General features: G+C 42.7%; 1 protein-coding gene across 1 annotated transcript in view; it reads left to right on the forward strand.

Moving 5' to 3' along the window:
* Positions 1-989: 989 nt before the first annotated feature.
* Positions 990-16,709, forward strand: part of LOC118771588 (collagen alpha-1(XXI) chain-like) — a 31,881-nt gene continuing 16,161 nt past the window's right edge. The window contains exons 1-15 of the mRNA XM_036519595.1: positions 990-1,071; positions 2,766-3,326; positions 4,693-4,858; positions 5,770-5,998; positions 6,978-7,151; positions 7,424-7,501; positions 7,661-7,672; positions 8,264-8,347; positions 9,085-9,138; positions 9,875-9,928; positions 10,197-10,250; positions 10,547-10,600; positions 11,279-11,289; positions 11,561-11,614; positions 11,804-11,857. Coding sequence (XP_036375488.1) covers positions 990-1,071; positions 2,766-3,326; positions 4,693-4,858; positions 5,770-5,998; positions 6,978-7,151; positions 7,424-7,501; positions 7,661-7,672; positions 8,264-8,347; positions 9,085-9,138; positions 9,875-9,928; positions 10,197-10,250; positions 10,547-10,600; positions 11,279-11,289; positions 11,561-11,614; positions 11,804-11,857 — 1,721 coding nt within the window. The remainder of the gene's footprint in view (positions 1,072-2,765; positions 3,327-4,692; positions 4,859-5,769; positions 5,999-6,977; positions 7,152-7,423; positions 7,502-7,660; positions 7,673-8,263; positions 8,348-9,084; positions 9,139-9,874; positions 9,929-10,196; positions 10,251-10,546; positions 10,601-11,278; positions 11,290-11,560; positions 11,615-11,803; positions 11,858-16,709) is intronic.

Consider the following 16,709-nt stretch of genomic DNA (forward strand, 5'->3'; position numbering starts at 1 on the left):
AGCCTGACGGCGCAGCCCAGAATGAAGCCTCACCAAGGCCATTTTGACGAGGCAGAAATAAGAGTTGGCACCACGTGGCACGTCTTTTTGTCTTAATCACAAGGTGTTTTTTTTTCAGATGGGTGTAGTATTTGGACTATCCCGACATGACCCTGTGTTTTTATTTTTAGTGGCAGCTCTTTGAGGTCAGACGCCTATAGGCTGAGACCTCTGTGCTATAGCTCAAAGAGCTGATTTCTGTTTCCTGTTAACTGTTTCCTACTTGCCAAGGGACTACGGATGAAAATTAGCATTATAGGTAAATCTGGTAGCCTTGCATAGATTTGCTTGCACAAATGTTGATTAGTGTCTATTGTCCCTGTTGAATAAATCTAGCAAATAAAGGAAATAAAACAGGAGCTGGTTTCTTTTAGGTGAGCAAAAAGTTGGTTGTTCTGTACACCTATATGTAGGGTTTGAGACAGTGTATTAGCTGATGGTGTGAAAGCTTAGTATGTCAGAGGAAGCCATCTGATTACTGCGACTGATCAGCAGAGATGCAGCCATAGACCATGTGTGTGAAGTTGATTAGGTCTCAGGAGCTGCTTGGTACATCACCAGAGTAAAGGTGATTCATGTATTCCTTTGCACTCTAAGAACAGGTTGGACATTGCTGGCAGTATGTGTGATTTCACTCTGGAAGAGCAGGAACTACTGTAACATATGGCTGGTGTGCTGTTTGAAATGTAGTCCCACCAAAGCCACTTTGTATTTCAGAATGCCATATCTATACCTACTTAAGAGCGCACACAATCTCTACTGAAGATTCCATTTTTATTGCTACATAGCCACAAAGAGCATATAAAGTGCTTTTCAGGCAAACAATTTGCATAATCTAAAATGCATCATGCATGGAGCTGATATGTTATTAATGTGTAATAATTGTATGCATTAAGATGGCTGCTGTGATCTATTAAGGTTCCAGAGTTCTGCACTCCAGTGGTGAAAAGATGAAGACGTGGACGTTAGGGCCCTTACTGTTGTCCCTGCTCCTGCCCTGTATGCAAGGAAATGAGGAGGATATCCGAGCAGGTATGACGATGCATGATTCATGGCTCAAATTTCAAGGCCGGTCTTCACTTAGTGCTCAGTGGTAGATGAGACACATTCTGTACATGGATATTACATTATTTTCCAAGTATACTTTCTTATCTGTAATTCATACTTTACTTACTAAGTGTTTACAAGATTGGATATTCACTATTTATCTACAATGCCTCCTGGCATACACACAAATTTGAAGGCAAGACTTCTTTACACAGGCAAGACTTCCAAAAGTTGAGAAAAAAAAAACATTTCTGCTGTTTCAAAAGACCAAAACGAACTGAACCTGGGAAGATTTTACTCTGTCTTACCAAAAGTCGTGGGACACCTCATTAGATTGCAGTGGGTGTGGCTACACATGGTATGTAGAGAATAACATCAGAAAATTGCTGTTGCCAGCACAGAGCCCACACCCTCAACCTAAAAGAACATCTATGGGTGGAATTTGAGCACAGAATGAAGGCAATGCCAAGATGTCCTTCTTCAGCAGTGGAGTTTATTAATACTTTAAAGGAAGAGTGGAGCACATACCACCATCTTTTTCCCAGAAATCAGCAGACAGTCTTTCATAATGCATTAATGCTAAAGGTTGGCCAATGTTATGTTTTATTGTCCCATGTCCCATGACCTTTGGTAAGATTGTGTACATTAGTAGATCAATACTGATCCTGGGTAAAAAGATGCACTCTGTGTTAATTGATAATAACAGTTTGATGTTTGTTACTGAAGAAGCAAATAGGCCACACAGATCTGGGAGATTTTATCAATTAAAGTGATTGAATGGTGGTAGTCTTCCTAACCCTGGTCTTTGGACTCTATCTGCTGGTTATGATGAATGAAGTTAGATTGAGCTGTTCATTAAGTACTGGCCTGTGCTTTACATTTCTCAATAGTTAAGATGTTTTGCTGGATGTGTGTTTGGACTAAACTGTACAAGTTAAGGGAATTTCTGTATTGTTGTTTTGTTTTGTTATTCATATTTTGGTTAATACTCTCTCCCTAAACAAAGCATAGGCAGCTGTTTCAAGTAAAGTATAATTAGACTTTAAATCAGATATTTAACTTAATAATGAGAACTTAATTATTTCAATGAAAGGATGCCAGGAATACCCATTAGGGGATCAGGAAGGTGCTTGTTCTGGCTGCCAGCTATGACCCAGGCTCAAAACTGACAGGCTCATCAGCCAGTACAGCAGCAGAACAAATTGGCTTCATTACACTAGGGATAGGGGTGGATAGGTTGGCCAGGGCTTCCTTGTGTCACCACTATAAGGTGCCTTTTTTCCAACTGACACACATTTCACTGTGGTGCACTGCGTGACCTGCAGCATGAAAAACAGCCATTGTGTGCGAGTGTGTCGGAGGATGGCAATCGTCTCATTTCAGTACTTCAGCAGGAGTGCAGAGGTTGTCAGATGAGATGTGGCAGATGGAGATTCCAGATAGGGTTGCATAAAGAGGAAAAACTGAAGAAACACCTTGACACGTATCTTTCTGAGGACAAATAACAACCCAATATACTTCAAGTTTTTCCAAAGATAAGTGTTCAAAGCTGCTCAATCAAACTTAATTAGTTGAGAGCTGAGATCCAGTGGACACAGTGTATTCTTAGAACCAGGGTGCTGGCTGGGATTTGGTGTGATGGATTTACATAGATGGGTTGCCTTGGTCACGCATGGCAGGTTGCAGCACGGTGGCGAACGACCTGGTGTTCCTCATTGACGGCTCTGACAGCGTGGGCACGGCCAACTTCGAGACGGCTAAGCGCTGGCTCGCCAACATCACCAGCGGCTTCGACCTGGGCCTGCACCACACGCAGGTGAGCGTGGTTCAGTACAGTGACACGCCCCGCCTTGAGATCGCACTGGGCAAACACAGGAGCACTGCCGAGCTGGTCACCGCCATCCGCGCCATTGGCTACCTGGGCGGCAGCACCCAGACGGGCCGGGCCATCAAGTTCGCCACCGACCACGTCTTCCCCACCTCCGAGCGAGCCGGCGCCACCAAGAACCGCATCGCCGTGGTGCTGACGGATGGCCGGTCGCAGGACGACGTGGTGGACGCCGCCGCCGAAGCCCGGGCCCACAGCGTCGTCTTGTTCGCCGTGGGCGTCGGCGGTGAGGTGGCCGCCTCCGAGCTGGTGTCCATGGCGACCAAGCCGCCCTCCACGTACGTGCTGCACGCCGAGGACTACGCCACCATCGGCCGCATTCAGGATGTGATGGAGCAGCGGCTGTGTGAGGGTGGGTGTTCTCCTGCTGCTAAACTCAGGGAATGTGTTCAGGGCAGTGAAGTCACCTGGGGTTGATTTTTCCATAATCACTTACATTCACATTTCTGTCATTTAGCGGACGCTCTTGTCCAGAGTGACTAACCACGCACTACTTCACTAATGTTTATGCTATTTTGTAAACAATACTAATTACATTTGCTATTTACAAAAGAGAAGATGGAGAAGAGAGGTGGGAGGGAGAAGTACTGAGAGTACTTGGAGCAAAGGGCATAGTTGATTGTATTAAGTTGAGATAGACATAGAGATGTGACAGGGCCTCCCTTAATCAAATCCTACTGGTAGACTCTCTTGTCTTTGTACAACCAAGTCTGATTCACATTTAAATCAGAAATACATTCCAAACCTCAATCATATACAATATACAATCATATACAATTCAAGATTGAAAATTTCAGGAGAAAGCACAAGATCCCAAGATGCTTCTAAGCAAAAAGGCATGCCTTCTCAGTAGCATAAACAACCCTTTAGAGTGAATCATGGTTATACAGAAAGTCCGAGAGCGAACAGCTTTTGTGTGCCCTGTTTGGAAGATGTTCCACCAAAGTGCCCACAGAGAGCATCAACCCCGCCACATCAGAGCCATGCCCTAGCAGGCTAGAGCCGCAAGGGCTCCCAGCCAAACCGAGGACCTGCGGCGAGCAGCGAGTTTCAAAGATGCCCTCATATGTTACATGTGAGAAACAGATGTAAGAAGAACACCACAGAGAAAGAGGCGATGCTAGTTGTTTCACAACAGGGCAACAGCATCTGAACTACAGAGTGGCTCCCAGAATGCATGGGGTTTGTAAACTATGAGTAGCAGTACCAGAGTGCAGGAGCCAAGAGAAGTGATTGTGCAATAGTTCAACACTCTCAGACAAAACAGTTTTGTACGTTTTATAGAAAATAAACATCCAACTTCAAGCAAAAAAGCTTCTCTCCACATAGGAACATAACTGCACTCGTTGGGTGAAGGTTGTCTCTATAGCTGGGATGCTAAGCATTTTACTAGGGCACAGCAAACAAATAAAACCTGCTAGAATAATCTTTCTCCTCTGGCTGCTAATGGATTCTTGAAATACATGACGGTACTTAAGACAAAGACAAAAGGCTTCTTCCTTTGCCAGTTAGGTCAACTTATTAACTAGCATCACATGAACAAGCTACTAGTGTTGGTGTTTTGATTTTAAGTAAAATTTCATCAAATTGGAAATCTGTTCATCACTTTGATAGTATTTGTTAAGGATGTTAGTTAAGATTAAGATCTTGGACATCCAGATGGTTGCTAACTGATCCATATCATCTGCTATTTGACATGTTTGGTTCATGTCCTCTAGAATCGGTGTGCTCTGCACGGATTGCTGTTGGATCCAGGGATGAGAAGGGGTTCGATCTGCTGCTGGGGATGAGGATCAATGAAAAGGCCAGGAAAGTCCAGGGCTCGCTGGTGTCAGAGGGAGCATACCTGCTGAGTCCTGGGATGGATATTACCATGGACACCAGGTGTGTGAAAGCCTCTGAAAGCTGCCCAATTATGGGCCCAGAGGGAGTACCAGTTAAACCACTACCTACAATATTAGCAAAAATACCTGTGCTGTGGCCCCTCCAGAACCAGAATTGGGGCATCTTTTTTCTAATATTGTAAGGGCTCAGGCAAGGACTCAGTCGCAGACCAAGAGAGCTTCAGGTTCCAGGCGGGTTTATTAATGACGGCAGGCAAGTTGCGCAACAAAAGCAGGCAGGGTCGAAAACCGGAAGGCAGTCCGTGGACAAAAGCAGGGTCGGTAACAGAAGCAGGCAGGGTCAGGAACCGGGCAGGCAAACGATCAGGCAACGGGACAAAATGGCAGGCAAAAAACAAAGACGAAGGGCAGGCAGAGTCAAACACGGAGAAATCAGACATCCAAAAAAACTGCGGGTACGAAACACACTGCAACGAACTGGCAAACAAGACAGGAACAAGCAGGGTAGAAATAGGGCTGGGCTGATGAGGAGATGGGATGCAGGTGAGCAGGTAGGCAGGTAAAGGTAATGGGGCAATCAGGTGGGCGGGGACCAGGCGGGGAGCGGGGCGGGGCTGGAACACAAGGAAAAACAAAAAGCACATGGACAGGGAAAAACAAAAACACCACAGCTAGGGGGGCGGAGCCCTGACAAATATTAGTAAAAAATCATTATACTTTATAACCCTGTGGACAAAATGGCTGCCTAAGTCATTGCTGAGGTCACCACTACCTCCAGTTCAGGGATTATTAGGAGAAATACCTGTTGGACTGTGGCCCCTCTAGAACCAGAACTGGCATCTTTTTCTATTAGCAAAAAAAACATTATACTTTATAACCCTGTGGACAAAATAGCTGTTCAAGTCATTGCTGAGTCTCCACTCAATAACTAGCTCTTTATCTGGGTTGCAGAGAGATCTTCCCAGAGGGTCTCCCTCCCTCCTACGTGTTTGTGGCGACCCTTCGACTGAAGGCCCCGACCAATCGGGAGAGCTTCCACCTGTGGAGGATCCAATCGAGGGGGGGCCTTATCCAGGCTGCTGTGACACTGCATGGGGGGGACAAATCCGTCACCTTCACCACCACCAACAGCATCTACGAGGAAGAGCAGTTTGTCATCTTCAATGACCGTGGCATAAAGGTTTGCAAAAAAAACCTTTGCAAAAAAAAAATTGCCTTCCTCATCTGCTATTGATGCATAGTAAATGCGCTGATACATTTGCACAGTACATAGGAGGCTAGCATCAGGTCTGAGAAGATTACTGCTGTCACTTAAGAGCCGATCAAGATGGTATGGTCACATGACAGGGAGGCATACAGGGAATGTTTCCTTTTGGCAAAATTCATCTTTAGACATGCACTATTGGTTGAGGTGTGTTTGCCTTATAATTACGATGCATGCCTTATACTTAAGCTTCTGATCAGGTGAATAGCTTTTTGGGCTTGTCATTGATTTCATTCATAAGAGCACAAAATAGACTGCTGATCTCTGGTCAGTTTTTACTTGGATGTAATTTTGTTACTCATGATGTTGTCACAGCCAGCATATCTTGCCATGATGTCCAAATGCCACAGTGAATCATCGTTTTGGTTTCTCTCTCTAGGAGCGCATGTGTGGGTTGACAGAATCACTTGAAATACTGAAGCACCCAGTTTAAGACAACACTGAGAAGTTAGTGGTTTACCATGTAATGGGGATGGTGTGACTGTTGGAGCTGGATTTGGTGGAATAACGGGCGTGCCTTCAGCAGTCCAGGGCAAAATCCTGGTGGTTTATTTACAGTGTAAACACAACAAATTAAAACAAAAAATAGTTCATGGAGAAGTCACTATTTATAGTCACTGAACAATGTAGACAGGGAAGAAGGAGCAATCACAAGCATAGGCAGGGTGGTAACAGCTTTTCACAGAGACAAATTAGCTGCCTTTCACAGTTATTGAGGAAATGTTGTCTAAGCATAGACCAAGTGCAGCAGTGTCTAACTGTCCCTATGGAAAGCAGTAAAAGTTATGCTCCTTATGCAGCTGCAGGGGTGTCCACTGTAGGTCAGAGATGATGAGAGTGTTGAATGTTGGGGAATTGATGCATGAACGCGTGTCCTACTCTGATGATGTCACAGAGACTCTTCGATGAGAACTGGCACCAGCTGAAGCTACTGGTCAAGCCCAGGCGCATCATTTGTTTCCTGGACGATGCAATGATCGAGGAGCAGCTCCTGGAACATGTCCTGCCCATCTACATCAATGGGAAGATGCAGGTCGCTGTGGAAACCAAGGAAGAGACCACAATCTCTGTGAGTAGAAAGACTACAACCTAGGGCACACTGCTCAGAGCAGATGCCCTGTATACGGGCAGTGGAGTCAAATAGCAGTGGACCACAAGGTTTCAGGGTCAAATCCCAGTGGAGGTGGGGAGGGGAGATTACAGATGCGCAAAAACTTTATTTGGAACATATTTCTCTCTGTGAATGGGTAATCTAGATAACATTTCCTATGAATGTCACCCTGGAAAAAGCATCTTCCAATCAGATAATGAGCCGTGTTTTGATGTTTTAACCCTTTTTAGATTGAGATTCAGAAGCTGAGGATTTACTGTGACCCTCAGCAAAGTGAAAGAGAGACAGCCTGTGAAATCTATTCTGTGGTAGGTGTTCACATCAGTGGGAACATAAATTATGCTTTTTATGAAACCCATTTCTGTCTTTATCTTATTCTGGTATTATTTCTTTCAATGTGACACAAACCATATTTCTAATATTTCATGTTTCTAATTGAAGTTTGTTTTTTCCTCTTTTGTGAACAGGAGGATGACAGGGTAAGCATGGTTATTGGATTTTCATCAATGTAGTGTTGAGTACAGGTAAGGAACAGGCCTTTGAGCCCAAGGGTTGCCAGCTCAAGTCCCAGGTAGGGAACTGCTGTTGTACCCTTTGGTAAAGTATTAACCTAGATTTACAGTACTAGTCAAACGTTTGGACACACGTACTCATAGAACAGTTTTTCTGTATTTTACTGTTTTTCACATTTTAGAATAATAGTAAAGACATCAAAACTATGAAACACAAATGGAATTATGCAGTGACCCAAAACGTGTTATACACAAATCAATATCTAATATTTTAGATTCTTCAAAATAGTCAAAATATTTTTTACAATTTTTTTTTTGGAAGAAATGCATATATGGGCATCAACTTCATCATTTACATTTGTCTAAGACAAATTTCAAGCATTGACGCATAAGTCTTTAGATCAAAATGTCTTTGAATGCATGTTTCCCACTATCTTAATTAGGTGTGTCTTAACTTTTGACTGGTACTGTACACTGTAAATATCTGGCTATATAAATATAATTGATTGAAAGTACAAACGGGGTCTTCTGCTAAGGTGTGTTGTATGTCTCCCCCAGTGTTCCCCAGACCGCTCCCTCGGTGTGGAAGAGTGCCACTGCCCAAATGGGAGCCCTGGTCCTCCCGGTCTCCCGGGACCCATGGTAACTCCACCCCCTCTGTTCCATGCCTCACTGTGCCACAGAGAAGGGAAATGTGCACTGCGCTACTGTATGGCCGCATTGAGTTATTACGTCATAATTCATTAATGAAAATTGCAGCATAACTTATCTAGAGCTGGAAAAACAGCCATTCGGTGTACAGGTAGCGGGCGTTACTCATTGGTAAATCGCAAATTGGATGACAATATTTTATCATCCCACTCTGTCCCAGTTTTCATGGGGAAACGTGAACACTGTATCTCCTGACTGACACCGAAAAACGTAGTAATGGGGGGGGGGGGGGGGGGGGTGTGCTGTTGAGCTCATTGGTTCTTAATTTGTAATGGCAAATATGCAGTTTGTAACTGCTCAGCCTGTACAGTCTTATGTTTTGTCCACTGCGCATGGTATTTCCTTATTTTACTAAAACATTGTGTCATCTGAATTTTTTCCAAAGGTGTGAGTTTGGTAGTGCTAATGGAAACCTTGTAGATGTTGGCATGACTACTTGTACCTTTAGCTCAGATTTTTTTTTTTTACTGACACTAACCAGGAAGTGGTGACTCTTCAGTCACAGGATAGTACTTTCACTTCTGTTTTTCCAAAGACAACTTGAATAAAACAGTAGACTTCACACACACACACACACACAGGCATACACACACACACACGCACACAGACACACACACACATGCACGCACGTACGCATGCGTATTTGATGCATATTGTAACCCTTGCAGGGTTTTCGAGGTGAGAAGGGGAGGGAAGGACCCCCAGGCCCTGATGGTAAGCCTGTGAGTACTTGCCGTTACCTCGTCTGTCCTGCCTTCCCTAAATTTCCAATATCCTACCTGTGCACCTGCCAACATTTCTGTTCCCAGCTTCATCTTATCAGGCCTTCACAAGCTGCAGACTGAACCAAATTTCTATCATGTGTCTTTAATCAAGGTTAAGGGAGATTACGTTTTGCCAAAGTAAACTATCATTATTGCAGTCACAGTGTGTATTTGAAGGAATCCTCATTACCCTCTGTATAAGGCATTATATTAAATTTGTCTTCATTTTTCCTAATATTTCTATGTTAACAGCTTTACATGAAGAGGATGTTTTGCATATATATTTACAATATATTTACTGTTGATAGATATGCAAATTCACATGAATCACAATGATAAATATGTTACTGCTAGATAGTACTGGCTAGATTTAACAGCACAGTGAGGCTATAGTGTAAGTGAGCAAGATGCTGGGGATTAGTTTGTCTTCCAAACACCCACATATTCACTATTTTCATGCATATTTCCATGTTTTACTCAGCTTCAGTGACAAATTTATTCAGAGCACATATAGCTGAGAGAACTTTCTGAAACACAATATCAACAGCTGCGTGCAGTGTTGTAGACAGTGCATCACAGCGCTAGTGAAATGAATATCTGGATCTATGTCTTTCTTTCACTCAAAATACTATTTTAATATCAAATCTGCCACTCATATTGGCGCATGGTTATCCCTACTTATTTTCTCTTGAAGGGGAAACCAGGTGAACGTGGAGTACCTGGAGAACTGGGGCCATCTGGGGAGAAGGTGAAGAAATGACATCACTGGCAACTGTCTGGTTATACTCAATGTTTACCTGAATGTTAATCGGTACCATACAATGGTTACCTGTATGTGAATTGGTACCATACAATTTGTACCTGAATGTGAATCTGTACCATACAATACTTACCTTAATGTGAATCTGTACCACACAATGCTTACCTGAATGTGAATCAGTATCAGACAGTCCTTACCTAAATGTGAACCTGTGCCATACTGTGTGTTCACGTGTTTGCCTTCTGTGCATATGCAGGGTGAAATTGGCCAGCAAGGGCCAAAGGGACACCCTGGCCTGAAGGGGATGAAGGTAAGTGAGCCTCTGAGGTGGTTCATACCTACATACCTTCATACCTGGTAATTGAGCCTGCAGCTCCCTGGTTATGAGCCTGGTTATCACACTGCAAACTGATGTCCTTCAACCTGTAGGCCATTTCTCTGAATGTACAGCACTGAACTGGACTAGTTTTACATGTTTGTCTACTGCGTGTCATTGCCTCCTTCAGTAGTGGCTAGGGAATTGGGCTTTTAACCAGAGGGTGAGGTAAATTAATGAATACATTACTAACTAGTGAATTGGGTTTTCGGTTTTGACTCTTTGTGCAGGGGGACAGAGGGATGCAGGGAATGCCTGGGAAGCCTGGCCCACCAGGGCCTACGGTGAGACCCGAATTCAACACTGCCTGCCTGCCAGAATGGGCCAGGACAGGGGGTCTACTCCTGTTTTTCCCTGTGGGTTTCTGTCACGGCATCAGAGTTAGCCACTGGCTAACATGTATGGCCTGTGGCTGAGGTCCAGCCACAGTCCTCACTTTGAACACTACAGATCCTCCTGGACACATTTCAACACACCTTCCAACACATTAGCGCCATGGTCATCAAAGCTTTTAATGTCATTGATATATGTGAGTATCTGAACCTCCTTAAAAGGTCCAAGCGATCATGATGAGAAATCTGAATCCCTTTCAGCCAGTGGCACTGATTTAGTCCAGGAACCTGTGGCTTGGTAGTGTGCAATACATTTTTGGACCTCTCATTCTCTAAATTCTGAATGGATTATTTTTGTGTAGCAACAGAAAATTCGGAGCAACATTTCCAATTACGACTATGTTATAGCATACTGTTTGTTTCTAAAAATAGACTTATAGGATACTGTTCGCTTTCTTTTTTTTTCCAGCTCTCATGATAGATTAATATTGTATGTGATGTAATAATTGTATGAAACAGCAAAAATGAACAGAAACCTAATATGTGTGAATATCAGAGAAGAAACAGTTATATAGAATACATATGATCATTTGTGAAACATTGGCTTTTTTTGTCCATTGAAGGGACCAGGTTGGTCACGGGTAAACTTGGGTTCCATGGGAATACCTGGGAAAAAGGTAAATGAAGAAAATTTCACCAAAAAAATAAAGATATCTGTGTACAATATTTAGGGTAAAACTAAAGCACACTGTTAGAAATTACACTGTAGTCTAGACAACCCTTTATAATCTCACCATAAAGAGATAACAAGGGTTCACCCTATATTCTACTAAACTGTAAAACCTGGTTTCTATTTGCATTTTAAAAAAGTAGGAATGTAAGAATGGTCATCTCCTGATGTTTTTCTCTCAGGGAAGTCCAGGTGAATCAGGTGTGCCAGGACTACCTGGGCTTCCTGGACCCAAGGTAGGTTTGTGTGTGTGTGTGTGTGTGCACATTTGTTTGAATATGTGTGTGGGTGAATCCCTGTGATTATTTTGGCATGAAGGTAGGTGTGTGGGTGTGTATGTCTTTCTGTATGAGTGTGGGTGAATCAATGTTTAATGTGACATAAATAAGTGCGACTGAAAAAAGATATCCTCTTGCTGGTTGCAGGGAGAACCAGGGTTGCCTGGAAACCAAGGACCACTCGGACCTGTGGGACAGATGGTAAGATTCAGATGCAACAAACCATCTTTCAGATGCAAAAAACCACCTGACCCTGCTTTTTCACTCCTTCCGAGTAGGATCCGCTTGGTGGTGTTCAGCTGTGTCACCAGGAAAATGCATGTCTGCATTTCATGATACTCTGGCATCCACCTGGGCTTCTGTTTGTGCTCAAAACGGGCCTCAACTATCTCTGCTTCTCACACCTTTCCTCCTGTGTAAGCACAGGGATCTGCTACTTTTCCTTCAACTCTATGAGGTTGACTGTACTGTGAGACATTGAGGGTAGCCAAGCTAATTCTTTAGCATTAGCAAGTGTCACAGCACCACAGTGGACAGAGTTCTGCCCCAGTACAGGTGGCACAGGGTGGTACTGAAAAAACAAAAGGTGACACAGTAAATCTAATGCTCGCCCTACCCATAACACGAAGGCCTGGACACAAGCCTTGATGTGAACATCGACAGTAGGATGCTTATTTCGGTTCCCAGGAACTCAACGCACAGTAAGCCTGTCTCCATTCCACGACTGATGTGGCTCTAAGCTTGACTGCACAAAGATCTGGGAATGTCAGTATTTTGGCCTCACTGGTAGTTGCACCTGTAATATCACCTGCAGTGATTTGCAAGTTGGAGGAGCCAGCAAGCTTGACAATTGTTTGCAGTGAAAGGATGCAACTATAAGCTGAATAAGATGTAGGATGGGATTTGCGAAGATAGAATGAAAAATTTAGATAGAGAAGATGCAGAGGAATAAAAAGTACAAGTGATCATCCAAGTTTTGATGTAGAGCCAAAACTACCTGTCACAGGAGAAGTATATTTTATGGAATAGCTTGGGCTCCCTATTTTTCAGTGAAATGAGAGAAGCAAAGTTTTTTTTTTTCCTCAAAAAAAGATTCCACCACAAAGATTGTGGTGCTGATTTTCAGTGCCCCAAATGAGATTCTCTTATACAGTTTATCAGATTAAAACATTTTTTGAGTTTTTTGAACTTGAAAATTTGCATAACATTTAAAAAAGCAGAGTAGACACCGAGTGTAGGTCGACTTAATAGCTGACTTTTCAGTTTCATACAGAATCATTGACGCCAGCTTCTCAATCAGATATAGTTTCAGCATTAAATTTTATGTTAATTATGAAATTATTTGGATGTCTGAACAAGGACAGTGTTACCATGAGAAAATCAGGACAGTTTCTTCCCCAAAGTCAAAACAGTTGATTCAAAGAGACCAGTAATGTCTCAATCTTTTGATGTGTTGGGTAAAGATTCATTGAACTTTCTCTCTGTCTGCCCACTAATTAAAATGTTTGCAATCTGGCCAGAAAAACATCATTCATTGCAGTCTACAAGTGTAAAGTCCTCCTGTCAAAACAAGATTCACATGCCAGATAAAATTAAAATAACTTTGAAAGACACATGAAAGTTGTGAAATGAGGTTCCAGTGAAATATTTGGAAATGAATTAAGTTTTTGAAAGATTCCTATAAGGTTTGTTAGGTGGTTACTTCCTTACTTGGTTTGAGTATTTAATTTAGGGACATTGCTCATTGAACTACAAGTTCAATGCACAACAGTTTGTTTCACTAAAGGGACTTTCATGAGAAAAGGGACCAATCACCTTCATTTCAAGTGCAATTTGAAAAAAAAAAACATGCGCACGCCCTCCTATGAGAAAAAAATGTAATTGTGGTTTCAAGTGCTTGATGATATATTTGTGGCAGGCTTGTGTGGGGGAGGATTACATTGCTGCAGGTCTTTAATATTTGGTTACTGACTATCCCTATGGCAGTATATTCTCTCCAAAGAGGAGCAGGATGGTGGCATTTACGAAACCCAATATTTCACTTGCTTTAAGAACATTTGTTGAAAAGAGTGTTTGTTTTGAGTATTTTTGTGGGTTGTGGGTGGCAAGATGGAAAGCATGATTTGACTGTACAGGTAATCTTTTCAGTCATTTTGCAGTGGTTTTGCTTTCAGATTCATAAATAATTTAAATTTACATCAGCAGATAAGTTGTAGGCCCGAATAGATACCAAATTCTTTCAACTGTATTATTAGATGACACCAAACCGTCTAGCAAAGCACTTAATTTGACACACTCATATTAACCGTGAGTCAGAGTTAAGGTCAATTCCATTTCAATTCAGCCAACTCAAGGAATGATTTCAATTAACAACTTGAAAGTTGGCATTTCCATGAATATTTGACAAGTAAAGAATTTAATTTCAGTTTTGTTCATGAGTTGACTGAATTGAAGTGCAGTTCACTCCTATCTGCCACCAATATAACACAAATAAAGTGAGTTTTCTGAAGTGACAGACACAGGAAGGTCAGTCAAGTGCTTAGTTGGACATACAGTACGAAGCATTTATAAAGGAGCCCTGTAAAGGCCATTGGCTTAATGTACTGTATACTTGCCACATGCAACTGAATACTTTCTCAGCAGTGCTTCTTCAAACAATTATCAGTCTATTCCCAGGAAATGTTACATTTTGAAGCTGCAAGTATAGACAGACATGCACTCAGACATAGACATGCACAAATACACACACACACACACACACACACGTTTAAAAAAGGGACACATGCTAATGAAAAAGGGGACAAAATACTCCAGCATGTTAAAATAATGCAAAAATAAGGGTGGTAAATTATGCGGGAAATTTGAAAATCTGTGAGTGGTGTTAAGCGTGCTGTGTTTGTGTGTGCGTGTGTGTGTGTGTTTGTGTGTATGTATATGTGTGTGTGTTTGTGTGTGTGTATGTGTGCATGCATGCGTGCGTGCGTGTGTGTGGAGGAGGGGGGTCATGCTTTGCTCTCCTCCAGCAGGGGCACTGTATACTCGTACACCCCATCTCTAATTTTAGACCTTACCATCTGTCCCAGCACCTGCTTACAGCTGGAGGGCACTCTCCTGCCCTCTGCCCCTCCCCGTGTTAATAACGAGCAGATCTCTGCATTTCCACTTACACTGGCTGTGAACAATGCTTGTTACCCTTCACTGCACAACTGGAACCTTCCCTTTGGACAGATTTTCAGATTTGTATGGTTCAATTAAGCATGTTCTTGAAGAACAGCACAAAGCCACTCGTCAGCTGTGTGACATCGTTCCTGCATTATTGCTCATTTGCTGATAGGATCCTTTTATTTTCTGCAGGGTGAATTGTTAGTGAAAATGCTAGTGCTATCTAAGTTGCTTTTTTAGTACATGAGAGAGCACACAGATTCAGCCATTTGATTTACTTTTAAAAGGCTGAATTTATTTGCCTTTATATGAAACTCCCCCACTGTTTGGATTAGAGGAGAGCAGATGTACCACAGCCCCATATAAACCGAGCAAACACTGCTGTCTGACCCCAAGCCCTGTTTCCAGCTCCTCAATGGACTGGCAGTTTAAAACAGCCACTGCAGGGTTTGATGTGGCCTGACAGATGAAAAGGCCTTATGTGTGAAAGGTTGTAGCACAGGGGTGTAACTGTGGCACGAGACACTGAAATACGTACACACACACACACACACACGCAGGTAAATACATACAAGCACATGCACAGAGATACGCGCACACATACTTGCACAGACATGCACACATAAGCACATGCACACACAATCAGGCAAACACGCACACACGCGCACGCACACGCATGTGCACACCCACACACACACACACACAAACACACACACACACACACACACACTCACACACACACACACACACACACACACACACACACATACTGTACACACCCACTCTGCTTTAGGGAGGTGTTTATTGAGACCCAAGGCTTTGGTGTGGATTTCTAAGAAGTAGACACAAAGCATGACTGAAAGGTATCTCTGCTCCACTATGAAGTCTCATAAAACCTCAATAATTGGCTCTCTCCAAAAATGCAATTCCTCTCATGGAAATAATTTCAGAGCTGAGAGGTGCAATTATTGCCCGTAGTAATTTCAAAGCGCCTGGTGTGGTCCTTGTGTCAAAGAGAACACACGAAATAACACATCATGCACTCCATCTCTCAAGACCTCGCCTGTGTGTGTGTGTATGTCTCTGTGTGTGTGTGTGTGTCTGTCTGTCTGTCTGTCTGTCTGTGTGCCATATTCTTGCATGCAATGCTAAAGATAAGCAAATCACACCATAATTTTATGCCAGGGTAAACAATATTATGGTAAAAAAAAAAATTAAAAATAACTTCAAAAGACAAAGTTTAAATATTCTCAAATATGCTGATTTTTGTGTTAGTCACAATCAGATGTGAAATAACCTGGCTAAGTGAAATTTACTGCATTGCCATTGACAAAGCATACAGCTCTGCTTTGGATAGATACCATACACTGAGCTTTCCTTTCATTCTGTAGCTAGAGAAATGTTGACTTGAAAAAGGCAGCGCAGTTTGATATTAAGAAGAAGAGTTGAATTGTGCATTATTTGCACAGATCTGACAGATACTGATGCTGAAGCGTAATCACTCTCACCACTAAGAACTGTTAAAACCCACTGCCACCAAAAAGAGATGCCTTCCAAAATAAGCCTCCAGAAGCTTAAACACACTACTCGCGTGGAACCGCTGGCTTGTAATTTGGCAGCTCACGAGAGAGCTGTTCTGATATAATTTGTAGATAACGCTCATTGTGGTGATCCTGATATAATCTGAGGCACGAGTGTTCACCTTTTTATATGCAATTTACATGGTTTCCATTTGCATGCTTGTTGCAGCTTTGCTCAGTCTGTGATTGATGGCATGGTTAAATGTGTTGGTTTCTGAGGTGGGCTGTGATTCTGCTAGAGGAAGTACCTCAGGATGAAACTGATGATTAATAATATGGCTATGATGTCACAGTTTAATGTCGCGTTAAAT

Source organism: Megalops cyprinoides, chromosome 24, assembly GCF_013368585.1.
Source record: "Megalops cyprinoides isolate fMegCyp1 chromosome 24, fMegCyp1.pri, whole genome shotgun sequence".
Lineage (NCBI taxonomy): Eukaryota > Metazoa > Chordata > Actinopteri > Elopiformes > Megalopidae > Megalops > Megalops cyprinoides.